The 20,462-nt window shown below is 38.9% G+C and overlaps 7 protein-coding genes across 7 annotated transcripts; 5 read left to right on the top strand and 2 right to left on the bottom strand. All coding sequences in view use genetic code 12, as the record gives it.

Annotated features, from left to right (window-relative positions):
• Window positions 1-1,190: 1,190 nt before the first annotated feature.
• NTH1 (alpha,alpha-trehalase NTH1) lies at window positions 1,191-3,815 on the top strand (the record flags this gene model as incomplete). Its single annotated transcript, XM_051814228.1, has 1 exon — window positions 1,191-3,815. One exon carries the CDS (start codon window positions 1,191-1,193, stop codon window positions 3,813-3,815), a length of 2,625 nt encoding a protein of 874 aa, XP_051672263.1.
• Window positions 3,816-4,213: 398 nt separating this feature from the next.
• CANMA_002186 (trans-hexaprenyltranstransferase) lies at window positions 4,214-5,653 on the top strand (the record flags this gene model as incomplete). The annotated part of the gene is made up of 1 exon (XM_051814226.1): window positions 4,214-5,653. The coding sequence occupies one exon, from the start codon at window positions 4,214-4,216 to the stop codon at window positions 5,651-5,653; it is 1,440 nt and encodes a 479-aa protein (XP_051672262.1).
• Window positions 5,654-5,950: 297 nt separating this feature from the next.
• Window positions 5,951-6,601, top strand: YRB1 (Ran GTPase-binding protein; the record flags this gene model as incomplete). Its single annotated transcript, XM_051814225.1, has 1 exon — window positions 5,951-6,601. One exon carries the CDS (start codon window positions 5,951-5,953, stop codon window positions 6,599-6,601), a length of 651 nt encoding a protein of 216 aa, XP_051672261.1.
• Window positions 6,602-7,199: 598 nt separating this feature from the next.
• Window positions 7,200-10,919, top strand: PHO81 (Pho81p; the record flags this gene model as incomplete). Its single annotated transcript, XM_051814224.1, has 1 exon — window positions 7,200-10,919. One exon carries the CDS (start codon window positions 7,200-7,202, stop codon window positions 10,917-10,919), a length of 3,720 nt encoding a protein of 1,239 aa, XP_051672260.1.
• Window positions 10,920-11,018: 99 nt separating this feature from the next.
• On the bottom strand, window positions 11,019-13,061 carry CANMA_002183 (uncharacterized protein; the record flags this gene model as incomplete). Its single annotated transcript, XM_051814223.1, has 1 exon — window positions 11,019-13,061. The coding sequence occupies one exon, from the start codon at window positions 13,059-13,061 to the stop codon at window positions 11,019-11,021; it is 2,043 nt and encodes a 680-aa protein (XP_051672259.1).
• Window positions 13,062-14,097: 1,036 nt separating this feature from the next.
• On the top strand, window positions 14,098-16,761 carry CANMA_002182 (uncharacterized protein; the record flags this gene model as incomplete). Its single annotated transcript, XM_051814222.1, has 1 exon — window positions 14,098-16,761. One exon carries the CDS (start codon window positions 14,098-14,100, stop codon window positions 16,759-16,761), a length of 2,664 nt encoding a protein of 887 aa, XP_051672258.1.
• A 1,132-nt stretch (window positions 16,762-17,893) lies between these two features.
• Window positions 17,894-20,344, bottom strand: UME6 (Zn(II)2Cys6 transcription factor UME6; the record flags this gene model as incomplete). The annotated part of the gene is made up of 1 exon (XM_051814221.1): window positions 17,894-20,344. One exon carries the CDS (start codon window positions 20,342-20,344, stop codon window positions 17,894-17,896), a length of 2,451 nt encoding a protein of 816 aa, XP_051672257.1.
• Window positions 20,345-20,462: the final 118 nt, after the last annotated feature.

Here is a 20,462-nt window from a genome sequence, read left to right as displayed (position 1 = left end):
CTGCATGTATGTGTGTGGTGTGGTTGTGGTGAGTTACCCCATACAATTTAAACACATGCACACCAGGCACAATAAGCATTACATAATATATACTATAAGCTTACTCTCTAATTACATAATTGATTCACGTCTTGATTATGTAAGGTTAACTACTTTTTATGAAAAATAATAGAGGGTCCCGCGTTTCACCGTAAACAAATAAAATTCCAATTTTGTCCGGGGTAACATACATTATGAAACAAATTATTAGCAATACAAAAATAAAAAGTTACCGAGGATATAAGAAGTTTATGAAATATACCGGGCAAGGCAAAATGTTTGACCGTTGGAAATTAGACCACTTTGCATCTGTCAAAATACATCCATATGAACACTTTGTTTTAGCTTAAAAGAGTTTTTTACAACAATTGTCCAAATTTTCATAAAATTTGGTATCGATTTTATCGTAAATGTTGCAGAAAGTAGGTTCCACTATACAAAATAGCAGTTATGTCTTCCAAAGAGTGAGGTGCAAATGAGACTTGACTTATGATGGAAGACCAATGTAGCAAAACTTTGTTCAGTCTGGCCCAATCTGTTATCCTAGCACCAATCAACTGATGCTGAATCAAAAAGGACTTAAACAAATGGACCTCCTTTAAAAGAGCTACCGAGTTTCATGTCTATTTCTATAGCCTCAGTTTTCTACATCAATCCATTCTTCCTAAGGAAGAATTCACTTAGGTAATACGTCATAAATAAAAGCATTTATTTTTTACATTCGGACAAATGTCGTGCATTTCAATACAAAATCTTTTATTCAGTTCAGTGCAAACCAACAACAACAAATTGTGTTTTATGTAAAGAAGTGTATGACTAAATTTAAATCATACTGCAGATAAACCATTTTTATTAAAAAAACACACCCACTCTTTCAATCTACATCTTATCGTCCATTTTTTTGATACTGCCATTTTTTACTACCAAATTCACCAACTCAATACAACTTTGCGACGCTTTTCACAGTCCAATTTCAAATAAAAGCAAACCCCAATCTTCCACTCCTCTTTCCGAATTTATTTATTTTGCAAAGCGTCTCTTTCCTTAGACCATTTTAATACTTACAACGCATAATTAAGTCAACGATGCTGTCTCCACATAGTACAATCGACCAAATTTCCCCCACACAGCACCACAGAAGGCAATCATCAATGTCAAGTGATGAAGACCCTTTTGCTTTAGCGGAAAAATACTACGGTGACAACAAGAAGAAGAATCACGGAAAAAACTCGCCGTTAAACAGGGTTCGGACTTTTAGTACTTTTGAGTCAACGTCAACAAAACAACAATTCTTGAAAGAATTGAATAAGCCTCACCCTATTACTGACTCCATCAAAGAAGGATCAGAGCCTCCAAGTTCAGGTGGTTCAAAATCTCCATCTCCATCAGGAATAGCATTCTGTGATACTCCAGGTAGTGGGGCAAAGGTGAACTTTAATCTTAACATGAACCACGATACTGATGTCGATGAAGATGAAGACGACGGATACGACAGCAAGGAGAAGACCCTGGACATAAAAAAGCTTCCAAAGTTGAATCGGGAAATATCTCCAGATTCTGTCACGCCTGATGATGTCGATATCGATGGGGCTAAAGAACAAAGATTTGTCAGACATGCAACCGAGCTTGCAGCCAAGAAAAGACCCTCCATTGTGCCCCTTTATCAACACGAGGATAATTCACAGGCTCTTGTACCACCACCACAGAACACACTTCACTTTCGGAGAGCATCGTTGGATGACTCGGTACTTCGCCCAAAGAAATTTTATATCAATGATGTCCAAGAGACTTTAAAAGAGTTGTTGGAAAATGAAGATACTGACAACAATTGTCAAATCACCATTGAAGACACGGGTCCAAAAGTGTTGCGATTAGGAACTGCAAACTCCAATGGGTTCAAGCTGTCACAGGTGAGGGGCACTTATATGTTGAGTAATTTGTTGCAGGAATTGACAATTGCCAGTAGATTTGGAAGGCACCAGATTATATTAGATGAAGCCAGATTGAATGAGAACCCAGTTGATAGGATGAAACGTTTGATTTCAACATCTTTTTGGAAAAATTTAACCAGACGCATCACCAGGGACAATATTGTTGAGATGTCGAGAGATACAAAGATCAAGGAATCCTATGTTGATGAAAATGGAGTACTACATGAAGGTAAAGAAAGCTACCGAATTTACGTACCTCATAATCGCAAAGATCAATATGATTTCCTCACGAAAATCAAGAATAGCTCAAAGGATGTTCCCTTGGACGTACAATACTTGCCGGAAAAGATTGATGCTGACTTCATAAAGTCTATTAACAAAAAGCCCGGTTTGTTGGCAATTGCATCTAAACCAGACTCCAATGACCCCAAAAACTTAATTGGTTGGCCGTATGTCGTCCCGGGTGGCCGATTCAATGAGTTGTACGGTTGGGACTCATATATGGAAACACTTGGCTTGTTGACAGACGTCCACCCAGACAAGAATCTTAGCCATCTAGAGCTTGCTAGAGGAATGGTGGAGAACTTTATTTATGAAATTGAGTATTATGGTAAAATTTTAAATGCGAACAGATCCTACTATTTGGGTCGCTCGCAGCCACCGTTCTTAACTGATATGGCCTTGAGAGTGTTCAATAAAATGGTTGAAACAAATCCGGGTGAAATTAACGAAGCCGTAGACTTTTTGCGCCGTTCTGCATTGGCTGCTATAAAGGAGTACGAAACAGTTTGGTGCTGTGCTCCGAGGTTGGACGAGCGTACTGGGTTATCATGCTACCACCCTGCAGGAAAAGGTATTCCTCCTGAAACAGAAGCTTCTCATTTCAATGCTATCTTGAAGGACTATGTTGAAAAGTATGGCATTAGTCAAGAAGAATTTATTGAAAAATACAACAATGGAGAGATTAAAGAGCCGAAATTGGATGAATATTTCTTGCATGATAGAGCAGTTAGAGAATCAGGTCATGATACCTCGTATAGATTGGAAGGTAAGTGTGCATACTTGGCAACCGTGGACTTGAACTCACTTTTATTCAAATACGAAAACGATCTCGCATTTATATTGTCAAACTGCTTTAATGACAAATTGGAAGATAGGGAAGGTAACGTGCACACTTCGGAAATTTGGATTCACAGGGCCAAGGAAAGGAAAAAGAATGCTGACAAGTATCTTTGGAACGAAAAAGATTGCATTTATTATGATTACAATGTCAACGAACAGAAACAAGAAGACTATGAATCGGCCACTTGTTTCTGGCCCTTGTATTCCAAGTTGGCTTCGAAAGAACAAGCTGCTAAATTGGTGGATGTTTCCATTCCTAAGTTTGAGGAGCATGGTGGATTAGTTGCTGGAACATTGAAATCGAGAGGTGAAGTCAGTTTGAGCAGACCTTCGCGTCAATGGGACTATCCATTTGGATGGGCTCCACAGCAGATTTTGGCTTGGATAGGTTTGGTCAATTATGGATACGATGGTATTGCTAGAAGATTGGCTTATAGATGGCTTTACATGATGACGAAATCATTTGTTGATTACAATGGTGTTGTCGTGGAGAAATATAACGTTACAAAAGGTGCGGTTCCGATTCGAGTTGATGCCGAGTATGGTAATCAAGGATTGAATTTTAAAGGTGTTGCCACAGAAGGATTTGGTTGGGTGAATGCGTCGTATTTATTTGGGTTAACCTTTTTGGATCTCTATGCGCAGAGAGCTTTGGGAACCTTGACTCCACCCGACGTATTTTTGAGAAACATGCATCCTTCGCAGAGAAGAGGTTATCAATGAACCGGTGCTAGTTTCATTGGTGGTGTCGTATGAAGATGTGTCGCGCATCAGCCTTGGCCTACTCAAGTATATCGAATATTTTATCAGATTAGTTAAAGTAGCTTTTTCTTCAATTTAATTCTAGAGATTCCGTTTGCATAGAACCTTGGCAGAAAGACTTTCTCTATTAAGTGCTGTCGTTACTTCGAAACAGACGTCATACCGCTGTGAGCAACAGTTGAGAGACAATGGGAAAAAAAATAAAAAAAGTAAAAAAAAAAAACAAAAAATATAAAAAAAGAGAGAAAAAAAAACACACACACCATTCTCTCATAATAGGGTTTAGCAACCATCTATGATATCTATACTATTGAACTAGAATATTTCACACACTTACAACACATTAGAAATACGCTACAATGCTAAGAAATATAGTGAGACGTCGAAAAGGTCTCTTTCCTGTCAGTCGAGTATACTCCACCTCCAATTCCTTCAGAACAGCTGTTGAAGCTGCTGAAAAATTAGTCTCACCACCAGCTCCAACAAAATTCCAAGATCCATTCTCTATTGTCAGCCATGAAATGTCGAACTTAGCCAAGTCGATTGCCAGCTTAATTGGATCAGGACACCCGACGTTGAATAGAATCAGTTCATATTACTTTGAGGCCGAAGGAAAGAATGTTCGACCTTTGATAGTGTTGATTTTAAGTAAGGCGTTGCTGAAAATACCATTACTGGAACGTCAGAGGATAAAAATCGACGATTATGATGTCACTGAGCAAGAGCATATCAAGGGTACACCACAGCCTGGTCAAGAGTCTATTGCTGGGTATAGTGTCGATGATAGCTTGAGTCCGTTAAATATTTTGCATGGCATAAACCCTAAAATCATTTTGGACCCTTTGAGTAAGCCGATGGATAAACTACCCGAAATGGATAAAAAGAATGGTATTTTGCCAAAGCAAAGAAGGTTGGCAGAGATTGTGGAGATGATCCACACTGCCAGTTTGTTGCATGATGATGTCATTGATTTGTCCGATTCAAGAAGAGGGAGACCTAGTGGTAACATTGCATTCACCAATAAAATGGCGGTCCTTGGAGGTGATTTCTTATTGGGAAGAGCTTCTGTTGCCATTGCTAGATTGAGAAATCCCGAAGTTATCGAATTGTTAAGTACTACAATTGCAAACTTGGTAGAGGGGGAGTTCATGCAATTGAAAAATACTGTTTTGAGCAATAGTGCCGATGAGATTATAGATAATGATGGAGAAAAGAAAAAAGTTCCGGACGCAACGGGTAAAGTCCCTACTGAAAAGCACGAATACTCCGTCAATGAGGATGATATTGTCGACCACGAGACGAATGTCCAAGCAGCGTTTGAGTACTATCTACACAAGACGTACTTGAAAACAGCCTCGTTGATGTCGAAATCGTGTCGAGCTGCGGCAGTGTTAAGTGGTGCCCAAGACGACATCATTGAAAACTGCTATCAATTTGGACGTAATTTAGGATTATGTTTCCAAATAGTCGATGATATGTTGGATTATACCAGTTCTGACAAAGCATTTGGTAAGCCAAGTCAAGCAGATTTGAAATTGGGATTGGCAACTGCCCCAGTATTGTTTGCATGGAAGCAGGAACCAAAGTTGGGAGAATTGATTGCAAGAAAATTCAGTGAACCGGGCGATGTTGAAATTGCTCGTGGTGCTGTAGAGAAATATCAAGGTGTCGAGCAGACAAGAGAAATGGCGGCAAAGTACTGTAGGGATGCATTGGCAAACTTGCGTATTTTGCCTGAATCTGATGCGAGAAGTGCTTTAGAATTGTTGACAAACTCAGTCTTGACTAGGTCTAATTAGAGTCTTGTAAATAGAAGAAAAGAAGAATTTGATAGATTGCATGATGTGTAATGTAGCTGACTTAAAAGTGATGCAAAACGTGGCTTTGTCCATCTGTAGCATCGTCGTCCTGATTCTGATGTGTTACTCTTGTGACATCCTTTTCATTAAAGTCGCAATGACAGCAGAGGAAAAAAAAAAGAATCAAGAGAAAAAAAAAAACAAAGGAAAAATTTTGATGAAATCGTTTCAGCGGTTTTGACATCAAATCTGATTTGGCAGAAATACAATTTATCAATACTATTAGAAACAAACACAATGTCAGCTGAAGAAGTGAAACCAACTACAGAGGAATCATCTATCCCAAAGCCTCCTACTTCAAATGTATTCTCCATGTTTGGAGCTAAGAAGGAAAAGAAGGAAGAGCCACAAGAAACTAAAGAGGTTAGCAAAACTGAGGAGTCTAAAAAGGATGAATCAAAATCTGAAACCAAAAAGGACAACAACGATGATGAGGCAGCCGCTGAAGAAGAAGCTGATGTTGAATTCACTCCCGTGATTCATTTGGATAAAAAAGTCGATGTCAAGACCAATGAAGAAGATGAAGATGTTGTTTACAAAGTTCGTGCCAAACTTTTCCGTTTCCATGGAGACTCCAAGGAATGGAAGGAAAGAGGTACTGGTGATGTAAAATTCTTAAAGCACAAGACTACGGGAAAGACTAGAATCTTGATGAGAAGAGACAAGACCTTGAAGATTTGTGCCAATCATTTGATCCAACCTGATTATGAGTTGAAGCCAAATATCGGATCAGACAGATCATGGGTGTATACTGTTACTGCTGATGTTTCGGAGGGTGAGCCAGAAGCACAAACCCTAGCTATTAGATTTGGAAATAAGGAAAACGCCGACTTGTTTAAAGAACACTTTGAAAAAGCCCAAGCTGAAGGTAAGACCAAGAAGGAGTAAAGCGCTTTGCATTTAGCCTTGCTTTCTTTTGCATATAGTTTGATCAAATAAACCTAATTTAAAATTTAAAATCTCGATAATGGAGAGCTAAGCGCTAGTTGTAGTCTGTCCTTTTGCCTCTCGAGATAATAGTATTTAGAGCTCATTTGGTTCATGCATGCGTTTGATGAAACGAGAGGACTGCTATAAAATGACTATTAAAGGTCGATCATTGGGAAGTCAGTTTGTGTGTGTAGTATGATTTAATAAACAATCATTAACTGATTCAGAGAATAATGTTTTCGGCCGCCGCTTACGCCGGACTAAAACCACACGCTCTACAACAGCTAAAATTTTGGTACGAGAGTAGAGACAGAGAGACAAAGACCGAGAGAAACAGAGTGAGAGAGGTCCACGTGCGTAAGTAAAAGTGAAAAAAAAATAGAAAAAAACCAATGACACAAAATGCTTCGACCCACCTTCGGCATAATCTTACTCAAAGGAATTATATATAGAACTTTGGATACAACTCTGTTCAATGTTTCTTTTCATTATCTCCAACATCGAAGAAGATCTTGTTACCCTGTATCATTGATTTTAGTCACATTCTCCGAGGAAGATGAAGTTTGGTAAATACCTTGCGTCGAGGCAGTTGGAACTTCCAGAGTATTCGGGCCATTTTATCGATTACAAGGCTCTTAAAAAATTGATCAAACAACTAGCTATACCAACTAACAAGGCAAGTGGAAACTCGATCAACTCAGCGATTAGCGGAAACGGGAGCTTGTCTATTTCGGAAATTCAGCAGTCGCTTAAGGAGAACAAAGCGACATTTTTCTTTAGAGTTGAGAGGGAGTTGGATAAGGTCAATTCTTTCTATCTCGAGAAGCAAGCTAATTTGGCAATCAACTTGAATCTTCTTGTTTTGAAAAGAAATGAACTTTTCGCCAAATCAAATGCGTTTCTTCACCAACATTCACATGATGGGACTGCTAATGTCGACTCCGCTGCATATTTGAATTTCAGGAATTCGATTTCCTTTCTTAATTTATACCAAAACTTTAAGAAAATCCACCAGGACCTTATCCGTTTGCAACAGTTTATCGAACTCAATGAGACTGGGTTTTCAAAAGTGGTGAAAAAGTGGGACAAGAGGTCGAAATCACACACAAAGGAATTGTTCATTAGCACCGCTGTTAGTGTACAGCCAGTATTTCATAAAAATGAGATCAACGAGTTGAGTGACTTGGTGACGCAGTCCTTATTTGATATAGAGAGTATTATGGATGGGGACTACACTTGTTTGATCAACTACAGCGCTCACACAAATGCTTCTTCAATTGATTCCGAAAGAGTAGAGCGGGACACAGCTGCATCACTTCAGGAAATACCAAACTCGCCATCCCAGAACCAGACACCACCGTTTATCAGACAAACCTCGATTCTGATCTCAACAAATAACAGTGAAGTTGATGAATTGTATTCCAGTTTTGTCAATGTTGCAACCATCAAGGACCCCGATTTGTCATTACTAGCTCGATGGGTGGAAAAGCTAAATGGGTCGCCAAAGCTTCCGAACGAGCCATTCGATGCTACAGTAAGATACAAAGCATCAAAAATCTTTTTGTTATCGATCACCAACCTCAAGATATCGGACTCGTTCTTGGAGACATTCTTGAAGCTAATCAACTTTGATATTGACTTTACATTTGTGAATGATGATTTTAACAACAACAAGACTGTGTTTCATGAATGCTGCTCGATGCCACCGGCCTCGACCCACAATGAAAGCCACGTTGTCATCAACAACGGTGTTAAAGTAGTAAACTCGAGCGATTCAATCAATCATTCAAGGATATTCATTGTTGAGTACATTATGAAAACTTATTCACCCCAGGAGGTTAGTAACTTGCTTCAAAGACGCGATTTTAATGGACGTACTTGTCTACACTACGCCGCGCAAAACAACAGAAGTGATTTGTTAGATATAATTATTCCGGCATTCCCCACCAATCATATTGACGACCTTGACAATGACTCAATGTCACCACTTTTGCTAGCAATTAAGCATGGACATTTGAATATCATAAAAAAGTTGGTTCAGTTTGGATCAAATCCTTTCCCAAGAACCAACAAAGAAACACTCCAATACTTACCAATCAATTACGCGTGCAAATTTGGAAATTACAATATTCTCGAGTATTTGTTATCAAATGAGAAATCGTCTGACTTGGTCAAAATTTTAGTCAATGAGCAAGACGTCGAAGGTCTACTCCCATTACACGTTGTATCTCGCGAGGGCCACTACAAGTTGATCACATTATTGATCAGATATGGGGCCGAAGTCAACAAAACGGACGGGTTTAACAAGTGGACGCCCATTTTCTATGCCGCAGCCGAGGGTCACGTCAAGACCACTCAGGAATTGGTCAAGTTTGGAGCGAAGTTGGACATATTGGACGAAGATGGGTTTAACGTGTTGTACTATTGTGTTGTCGAAGGACATGTTGGTGTTATAAATGAACTACTCAGCTACCATCAAAACATGGCCACAAATATTGAAAACCATTTGAATATTGAGTCTAGCAATATAATGTCCATTCAAGGCGATCCAATCAGGATGAGCGATAATGACGACTCAGAGGATAGCGGTTCTATGGATAAGAACAATGTTGACAGTATTCCCGATTTGCAGTTACCACCACCAATTTTGCCATTGAGGCGCTATGGTCACAATTTCTTGGAACAAAAAGTGTTGATTGAATTGATTTTTCCTCATGATGACCTGTCGTTTATAAATTTGTTCAATTCAATAACTGATTTGAAGCCAGGAAGAATTACATTGACGTCCAATATTTCCGATATTGTGCCGAGAAATATCTTGCTTCCCTTGGAGGATAAAAATCACCATGGCGGAGCAAATAATAACAACTGTGTGTTCCAAACTGATGTTGATTCGTTGAACGAATTTCGCATTGACTTTGAGATTTTCCCCAAGTTTGGTACCAGATTAATTGCCAAAACCACTGCCTTGTCATTCTCGCACATAGATACGACATCCCCTGAAATAAGCTCGATCGAGTTGCCTTTGTTTGATTTACGATTACGGAATATCGGCCAGTTGAAGTTTAATTATCAAATAATTTTCCCCTTTTCAGGAACCGTACTTGAAACTACCAAATTTGATACGTATTGGAAGTCGTCAACAAGCATTGTCAAGAACAAACAAACTTTGAAATTGAACGCGGCAGGCGGGTTATCGCCAAATAACTTTTTGTCGCCCAATGCAAATGCTGCTGTTAATGCAAGTGGCTTGAACCAGGGACCTAGTGCTCGTCCCGTACCAGTGCAACAGGAATATTTACCGTCGTCATCCTCAATAGTAACAGCTACATCCCTTTCAGGTGAATATTTAAGAATAAGGGTTTGTCTTTTGAACGATGGGACGCCAGTCGTTTGCCCTCATTGGTCCATTGCCATCACTGAGAATATTGATCTTTATTTGCCAAATTTGTCTCTTGAGCAACTCAGTTCGATAACTAATGACCTATTCGACTACTCCAAGGTCATTAACGATTTATCAAACATGACCGTAAAGGACATAAGTTTGATCAAAAAGTTGTTGAGAATCATATACTTGCCATTGGATATTGTTTTGGAAATCTTGAGTCCTGATATAAACTTGAATTTAGAGTTGGTGTTCCCATCTTTTTATGAGTTGGAGGTCTTGCCGTTTGTTGGAAACATACAGAAAAACCTCAACAATTTTATTGATTTTACCTTGAATGACGTGTTTAACCACATCAAACCTTTTAAATCCAAAGAGAACCAGCCTTCAAGATCAATCATCCTCCTTTCGTCAAATTCTTTGATTTGCAAAATATTGAATTGGAAGCAACCCAATTTCCCTGTGTTCTTGATAATGAATGGAATCACATATAGCAATTCGTTGAAGAAATTTGAGCAAAGATCAACTAATGGATTATTAATTGACGAAGCTGTTCGAAACAAAGTTGCCAACAAATCGTCTTCATCGTCGACAGAATTGAATAACTACCAGGAGCTAATTATAAGATCTATCAAGGAAGCAGTCAACTTTACTATGAATAATAACTTGTTTGGTTTGATCACTTCAATTCACTTGCTTGATCTTGTTCCCAAGTTAATCCCTTTGATTCGGAGTAGAGGACTAGTCTTGGTTGCATCGAGCGATACCAATGATCAAGATGACGCTGAAGAAGAGGTTTTGAAACGGGAATTGGATTCTTACACCAAAACAGAAATCAATGGGTTGAGATTTGACGATGTGCTCAGTTTCAAACAAGACATCACTATATAGGTACTTTCATATATACAACATTAATGTATTACTAATTAGTGTAACTAAATAAATTACAACGTTTTTGAAATTATAAGTAGAACGACTTTTTTATACATCTTATCTCCGGCGTCTTGGAGGAGGAGGAGGCGGGGGTGGAGCCTTCTTTCTCAATGCCTTTTGTTTTATAGACGAATTAGACTCTAGTGAGCTCGAAGAAGACGACGCAGCTCCGTTTTTGTAAAGCTGTCGCCGACGTTTTTCCGGGAGGGGAATTTTTGGCAATGGCTTTGACGTGAGGTATTCATTAGGTAAATCCAAGATATTTGTATCACGATGATCAGGGTTATTACCGGCAGATAGATCATCCAAATTTAAACCAGTTAGATTCGATGTATCTATCTCACCGAGCGTCATCTTCTTGGAAAACTCCGAAAGAAACACATTATTGTTATTGTCCATAAATATTGAAGGTGATGTCTGGGTAGAATTGGGATTAGATTTTTGCTTTTCGCTATTTTTCCGTTCCAAAAAGTTGTGGGCAGTTGTGTGTTTATGGTAGTCACTTCTATTTGACGAGCGAACGGAGGCTATACGCGTGAATAATCGTGGTGACTCGTGTTCAACTGATTTGAGATCCTCCGGCGAGGACAATTCTGGCGACTCCTTTTCCATTTTTGTGGGATTAGGTTTAGTTTTGTTGTCAGATAACGACTTTTTAAACCATTTAACATTCATGCACTTCATTGCCAATTCCAGGATAAGCTTGCTTTCAGTAGCATCTTCTGTTTTCTGCTCCGAGTTGACTATAATATTGCTCAACACGTTATAAAGCTCCTGGCTTTTGTAACCGCTACACTCATTGAGTTCGGAAAACATTAAAATTGGATACAATACTCGCAAATACGTCACAATCAAGATATTGTCTTTGTGCTCTAAATTATCCAATTCTCGTAAGAAAATATCAAGCAAAATTTTCAAATCATTGCGGTAAATCAATTTAACAGTGAATGAAGTTGTGAAAACAAGGTAAAGGAATTTAAGTATCAACAATATAATTATTTGCGACTCTTCACGGTTCAAGTGGTAGATTAATAAGTTAATGAATCCAACAATATTGTTTACATTGCTTTTTGTATTGTCATCGTTGTGGATTAATTCTTCAAAGACTTTATTTGAATGTTCATTTCGAGCATACGAGCCCATTAAGAATTGCTCATTCAATAATAGCAAAAGCTTCAATTCTTCATAAGCTACGAGCTTAGCCTCACTATGGAAGTCATCATCGCTCTCCAAATCATAGTTGTTGAATCCCTCTGAAGAAAGTAGATGCTTTATAATGGTGGTAATTATCTCGTTGTTATTAAATGTCAAATCCATAAACTCTGTTGGCGATAAAATTTCGACATAGTAAAAGTACTCAAAGACAATATCACAACCAAATTTCAAAATGACAAATGATGAATCCTCATTCGCTATTGCTTTGACTTGGGTGGATATGAACTGAGACATGATGAATACAAAGCGGCATTGTTCCAAGATTTTGAACACATCGTCAACATTGACTAAGTCCAATGAGTTTGATATGGCAGAAGATGTGCTCAGCACTTCGCTTGAATCGTCTACGGACTCTTCCTCATTCGAAGTGTTCTTGAGTTTGAGTAAAAGAAGTAAAGTTATGCACAAAAATTCCTTCAAACACTCGGATTCGTAAGCAACATTATTGTTGACTTCCCAGTCATTATCACTTCCATCTTCACTAAACTCCAATCTGTAATTGGTGATTGTAGTAAAAGTCTCCAAAAAAGCCAATATTTTACCAATGCAAAATTTGTAATTTTTAACAAACAAGTTCAGGGTTAGAAGCTTCAACGCATATAGCGATAGCTTTTCGTAGGTAGGTTTGGCATCATTGTTATTGTACATATTGTCAACGATGCATTTGATGAAAATGGAGAAGTTTTCGTTGCATTCTTGAGAATCACTATTGATTAAAACTAGTGAAAGCTCTTCATCAAGAAAATTTCGTTCTTCCAATGCTGTAGTTGTTATAGAAGCAATGGAGACACTTGTAGTTGCCCTCGCTGGAGCTTGAAACGGTCTCGAACAAGTCGTATTGCTACCATAATTATAGTCTCTTGAGGTGTTGAATATTTGAGACATTATAGTTTTTATAGATCAACCATGAAGAGCCTATACCGTCTGATGAACACCTTGTATCTTTTAGCGAGTGCAAGTTGTTTAAAGAAAAAAGGAGCCTTGTTGTATGATATCGATGGCAAAGCTTTGTCTAGCCTATGGTAACTTAGTATTTTATTTGCGTTTTCTATAACTTCTCTTTTCTTTTGTTTTTAGATTCTAGATTGTTAAAAAGTCGTGTGGAGTTTAGCAACGTAAGAGCATGGCTTAAACTTTGCTAAATTCCCGCAAGTTGCTCATACTACAGCAGGTTTGGCAATATTTGTTGCTGAAATTGATATAAGCCTAGTGGATGGAGTGAATATTTCTGGCTGAAAGACTCTGAACAAAGTAAATGACATGGAGGTTATGGTTGCCTTTCCATCAAATGCGGCGCTAAATTTGGTTCGACCACTACCCTTGCAGTTGCTACATTGCAAAGTTGTCAGAAAACTTGAGACTATTGGCAATAAACTAAAAGTCCAAGCTATGGGCATCTTGAGCTACCCATAGAGTATACGTCTAAGAACTATACATCTGTCTTGAACCGTTACACAGTATCTAATTTCATTTATTGATCGCATATACTAACTCTACACAATTTTATTTGACAGAAAAGCGCGTCGGGAAATTTTACTACTTATATGCAGTAGCCGGGATGGGACCACGAGTATTGGTCCCCATACTACCGTGATATTCTTTCGCATTGAGTTTGGAGCTTAAAACTCTATTCCTATAACGTAATCAGCAGGTATAGCTCTGGAAAGAGCCACTATTGTCTAGCTCCTCTTAACCATGTATATTGCGCCTCTACAAATTTTTACCATATATATTATTATTGATTATTGATTGTTGTTGTTTTTTGTTTTCCTTCATAGCGTGACAAAGAATAATAAAACTAAAAAATCACATTCAGGGCTAACTATAGAAATCAAACACTTTCAGAATCATCAGGAAACAGTCTTTTGCCAGTCCCTGCTGCTTCATAGCCTAAATCAAAAGACAACACAACAACAACTCAATGTCAGTTCTTGATTTGGTCCAGATTACATGGCGGGTTATAGGTGATGGACAGTTAGCCACTGGAAATGGCTCACATGGCGGCCCTGACCCTATACATTCTGTTGGTCCACAAAGGGTTTTTGAAGCACAATTGGCCTTGACCCTAACGTCTGGTATTCTATTGTTTCTACTATTTTGTATAATGAGATACAGGTGGCCTCATATATACGCTGTTCGAACATTGCGACAACAAGCCAAAAACGTTTTGAAACCGTTGCCAAATAATCTTTTTGGCTGGATCAAAGTTGTTTACAAATTATCAGACGACGATGTTTTGTCCTATTCAGGCTTGGACTGCTATGTCTACTTGTCATTTTTCAAGATGGGGATAAAGATTTTCTTTGTGTTGGCAATATTTTCGGTTGCCATCTTGAGCCCCATACGATACTATTTCACGGGAAACTATGATAAAGAGAGCATCAGCCTGAAGCCAAAGAATCCTGACCTTCACGATGACTTCCCTAGGTTCTTATGGGTGTACCCGATATTTACATATTTGTTTTCTGTGGTTGTGTTTTACTACTTGTATGAATACACCGATAAGGTGTTGAAAACTAGACAAAAGTATCTAGCATCACAGAACTCCATTACAGATCGTACAATCCGTTTAGATGGGATACCGAAAAAGTTGTTGACCAGAGAACGGATCAAAAAGTTTATTGAGGATTTGGGTATTGGAAAAGTAATGGACGTCAAGTTGATATACGACTGGACCCCACTTGAAACCAAGTTTGATGAGCGAAAGAAGTTGATCAAACGACTTGAATACCTGTATGCGTCTGAATATAAAATGGATATAAACATCTACAATCAGCAACGTATACCCGCTGTCAACCCCGAATGGAATGAACCGCTAGATAACCCAAAGGCCAGAGAGCTGATAAACCAGTTATCAACTGAGCTTGTGGAGCTTGACGAAGCCATAAAATCAATCCAAAACAAGTTTGACCCTGAATCGACAACTATTGATGCAAAACAGCATCCAGAGTTTAAAGTTGTACCGTCTGCATTTATCACGATGGACTCGGTTGCTTCAGCCCAAATGGCAGCACAAGCAATATTGGACCCTCGAGTGTACAAGTTGATTGTGAGTTTGGCACCTGCTCCGCAAGATATAATATGGGGAAGCTTTAAATTACAGTACCGTGAAAAGCTTTTGAAGTCTTATTTGATAACTTTTTTGATAGTGTTGAGTTATGGATTTATTATATTCTTGGTTGTTCCCTTGACATCTTTGCTCGATTTGAAAACTATTACCAAATTCTGGCCTGCTGTTGGTCATTTCATTGGCAAATCCAAGTGGTTGACAACATTTGTCACTGGTATCCTTCCACCATTATTATTTACGTTGTTGAATATTCTGTTTCCATACTTTTATCGGTACTTGTCACGATTCCAGGGGTACTCTTCCAACAGTGAACTTGAGTTGTCGACCTTGTCCAAGAACTTTTTTTTCATATTTTTCAACTTGTTTTTGATTTACATTGCTGCAGGTACATTTTGGGACTATATGTCGTACATAAGTGACACAACCAAGATTGCGACTCAACTCGCAACGTCATTGAGACGCATGTCATTGTTTTATGTTGACTTGATTTTATTGCAAGGGTTGACTATGTTTCCCGTGAAGTTGTTGCAAGTAGGGGACCTATTCCAATTAAACGTGATTGGAAAACTCTTTTTCTTAAAGTCGTTCATTTTAAAAACAGCTAGAGACTACAGGTCATATTACTTCACCCCACAAATATTAGATTTTGGGATTAACCTACCACAGCATATCATGATCTTCATGATCATTTTAATCTACTCGGTTGTTTCCACAAAGATTGTCACTTGCGGGTTAATCTACTTCATCTTGGGATTGTTTGTTTACAAGTATCAATTGATATACAACTTTGTTCACCCGTCCCACTCCACCGGTAAGATATGGCCAATTATCTTTCGTCGTGTTATCCTAGGGTTAATAATTTTCCAATTGTTCATGTGTGGGACGTTGGCTTTGGATAGTGCAATTTTGTTGTCGTTGTTGTGTACGCCACTTATATTTGTCACACTAGGTGTCTTGTACAACTTTGAAAAGAATTATGTGCCACTATGCGATTTCATTGCTTTGAGGGCTATATTGAATCCATATGATTTCAACAAATTATTCGAGAATGACGACCAGCTGTTTAATTCTGGTGATAGTCAAAGTGAACAAGGCTCAACCTCTGCTATACTAGATGATGACGAGGACCAAGAAGACGGCAATGTATCGATGACAACAAATGATGGAGATGGACCTTTAGATGAATCGTCTTTCTTGAATACTGCGGACGACGATGGAGTTCCGGAGCCAGTTAATGGAGAGAGTTCACAGAAGAAACTTTCACGAAGAAAGTCAACCATTGATGAGGAACGAGAACAATTTACTGATTATACATACCCTCCTTTGATTGACCCATTGAATGGACCATGGGTTGGGTTCACTGGTAATGTAGTGTCAATTGTGGAATATCGCGGTGATGTGCAAAACATTCTAGAGCATGGTCGCTACGGGTCTACAAACGATGGGACTATTATTTCATCAACCGAAACGGAAGTAGTTGTTAACAAAGTGATATCGGTAAGTGAATGGGAGTAAAATATGAAACAACTTAATATAATACAATTAAAAAGAAATAGGGGGAAACCTTCTTTATTGCTACAAATAGTGTCCATCCGCACAAATCACTCAGAATTGTGACTGTATGTAATGACTTCTAGAACCGCAAGCCAAGTCCTTTTGCCCAAAGACTATTTGTGGAGGCGTATAATATTAGTAACAATGGATTTATAAGAGCGGGAATATATCGTCGTCTAAATTGTTTCACAAAAGGTAATAGTTTTGTTTGTTTACCATTCGGATTAATCACTCACTCATCGTCTAATTTAATAAATGTTCCTGAGTATAATTATAATTAGTCTATTGAAGGAAAAATGGTCAGATTTGTATCTTTCTAAAGAAGATTGCTGACGATTGACTAGCCTGTATGGCTGGCTCCTCTCTAGTAAGCCCCTTCATTGCAAAACATTTAATCTAAGAAAGGCAAGAGAGTGCTTACTCTATCTGGTTCCTCGCATCAATAAACGTTTGTTTCTCCGTTGCGATAAGAACAAGAAAAAACATGGTTAGTTATTTTCCGTTCTGGACATGACTGTTAAAACGCCGTAGTTCGAGTTCCACGTACTTTGGAGCTCAAAACAAAAACAGAAGCAATACTTTGTGAAACACAAACTCCAAAAAGCCCGTTGGGGTTTGTGTAACATGGAACAAAGCCAACAGATATATAAGTCCTACAACTAATAATCTGTCTCCTCTTAACTTCCAATGCGCTTTTCTACACCCCAGAACAACACCTGACACAGTTTTGTATATTAAAATTTTATTATTCACCACACATAAATTACAAATAAAAACAAAAATACGAAAAAACAAAGGAAAACTAAATATAGCACTAAATATATGAAAAAATAAATCATTTCGACAGTTATCCCAAAATATATATGCACAAGAAATAAAAATAGAAATAATGGATAATGAACGATAAGCTTCGTAATAAAAAATGCAACGATATTAACACCGGTGGGCTTTGTAATGTATCTGTTTTGAAATAAAAATGTAAACTTTTTTTCGAACGAAAAGCCAAATGTCTAAGAAACACACGGTGTTTAGGTTATGCAACTACTCATTCTCATTAATTGACGACAGTGTAGGGGCCGCTCTAGTTAGGCTCTCACTTGCTCTTTGTTCTCTCTTTTTTGGTAGAACCTTTCTCCGAGGCTTGATTCTGCTTCCGGACCATAGTAATCTCATTTAACTTCTTCTGCCTCAACTCTTTATTAGTGACGTAATCTGGTTTATTTGGGTTATAATCACACGTCAATCCGAATCTAAGACAAGCTCCACAGCATGGCCTGACTTCATCACATTTCAAGTGCTTGATTCGACAAATCCAACATCCTTTCTTTGACCGAGGTAGCAATCTTCTTCTAGTATGCTTTTTCTTGACCATTGGCTCATCTTTATTTGTATCAAACACGCCACTGTTTCGAGTCAATAACGGAGTCGATTTTGCCTTCTTGAGTCTACTAGACTTGAATTGTGGTGGCTGTAGTTTTTTCTTTCCAATGTTGATAGCGTCATCATCAACCACGTCAGATTCTGAAACGATATGGCTTTCGTAGTTATCTGTGTTGTAATTGGAATTAAAGCCTGTCACGTTACTTTGCCGAGCTAGTCCTGTAGAGTTGGACGTTCCCACTGTTGGCTCGTCTTTGTCCTCAGATTTCACTTTTGGATCTAGATCCTCGGAGGTGTCTATCAAAGCTGACTTGCCGACAAGTCTCAGACTCTTCTTTCTCTGTATCTTCTTTTGGGAAGCTACGGATCTACCAATTTCCCGTTCATGATTCAAACTAAAGTTCTTCTTCCAAAGCTGTTGCTGTTGTGACGAGTCTGCCGAAGACGGTGAAGGTATTCCCGGTGAAAACAGTGACACTGTATTGGTAATTCCAGAACCTTGGCGGAAAATGTTGGCACTCTTTGGACCACTGCCGGCACTAGTTGGCGTTGTCATAACGCTTGGACGGCCAGTTGAAGCAACAGCCAATGAAGATGATGAAGCGTTTGAAAAAGTCCTTAATGTGCGTGGTTGTGGCTGCGATTGTGATCTTACGTACGGGAAGGATTGTAAATGAAGTGGGAGCTGTACATCTTCCACTAGACGTGCTTGGTTGTGCAAAGTTGGTACTTCTGGTTTTGAGATAATCAATCTTGAGGGACCAGTTGAAGGTGACGACTTTGTTGACGAGATATTTGCTTCGCCCTCCAATGTGGCAATGGCATTTGGCATCTTGTTTAGGTTCTTTCTTGATGCAGTCTTTAATCTCGACAATGAAGGTTTTTTGGCGATTCTGTGACTAGTAGAAGAAGATGAACCAATTAAAGCACTAGCTAATGGAACACCATGTGTACCAACAGCTACCTTAGTGTTTGGCATGGATACTGAATCGGCGGAAAAACTGGGATCGAAAGTTCTCATTGATGAGCTGCTGGTAGCAATTGGATGATGGAGCGACGCGCTCGAGGCATAACTCGAAATGTCAGAAATCGTTGGCGTGATTGAATTATTTAAGTTAGGGTCTTGTGTTGGTACATTGCTCGGTATCAAGTACGACTCTGCTTCTAATTGCTGGTTGTTTTGGTTTATAGGTGGGTAGTTAACGCTCTGAAATCGACGCTGCGGGGTAGCATCAAAAAACTGTAGATGAGACAAGTCCTTGTTGACACTAGGATGTTGGTACAGAGTACCACGAATAGGTGTTTGGTTGAAATTAGGAAGCGAATCTGTCGACTCATTGGATACGTCATACTCATTGTAGACGCTAAAGTCACCAGTAACAGTTTCATTTACGGCATCTGTCGATTGATTAGGATCAAGAATGTTTAAAAAGGTTGTGGTTGATTCATTGACAGAAGGAGGAATTTGATCATTTACTTCATCGTCGTAGAAGCTTCCAGTGGTAGCATTACTGCCTTGGTAGAAACTGGTTTGTGTTGTAGTATTGGGCACACTGTTTTCTGTCTCCAAATTGTCTAATGAAATGGTGGAGTTTGTTGGACGTAGCGAAGCTTCACCAGTGGGGACTGGGAAATATGGTCGATTGACAAGAGAATGACTTGTAAATTCACGATGTGACTCCTGAATCTGTTCTAAGTTGATGCGTTGTTGAGCTGTCTGCTGATCTAGTAGTATTTGTTGCTCGGCCAAAAACAATTGAGACGTGCCTGAACCAATAGCGTATTGTTGAAATTGCTGTTGCGAAAGTAGCTCGCTACTCTTTCGTCTCATTGATGTGCCATGTACATTTATAGGTGGTGGACAAGGAAAGCTTGGAGTATTATCGAGCCTCATTAACTGATTTAGTAACAGGCTCTGGTTGAAGTCTTGATGAGAGAGGTCGTATGTATTCTCGCGGTCAAGGTTGTAGCCCTGCATCTGTTGAAATTCATTGGTCGATATTCTGTCTTGGTACAAAGATGATGGTGCCGCGACGTTGTGCTGAGAAGCTCTAAAAGGCGATGATGATACGTCCATTTGAGATGATGAATCCACTGGTATAGTATCGTCGGCTGCTACTGATGGTGAAGATTCTGCAGATTGGGTGATACGATCTCTCACCATACGTCCCAGCAAAATATGTGGAGATGAAACTAAATTATCTAATTGCGCCACCGTGATTTATCAAACAAGGAAGATAGGGTAAGGGGGTACTTTCGAGGTGTGTTGCTAGCTCTTTGGT

Source organism: Candida margitis, assembly GCF_024628925.1.
Source record: "Candida margitis strain CBS 14175 chromosome Unknown scaffold2, whole genome shotgun sequence".
NCBI lineage: Eukaryota > Fungi > Ascomycota > Pichiomycetes > Serinales > Debaryomycetaceae > Lodderomyces > Lodderomyces margitis.
Note: the sequence above shows the minus strand (reverse complement) of the source record. Positions and strands in the feature narration are given on the sequence as shown.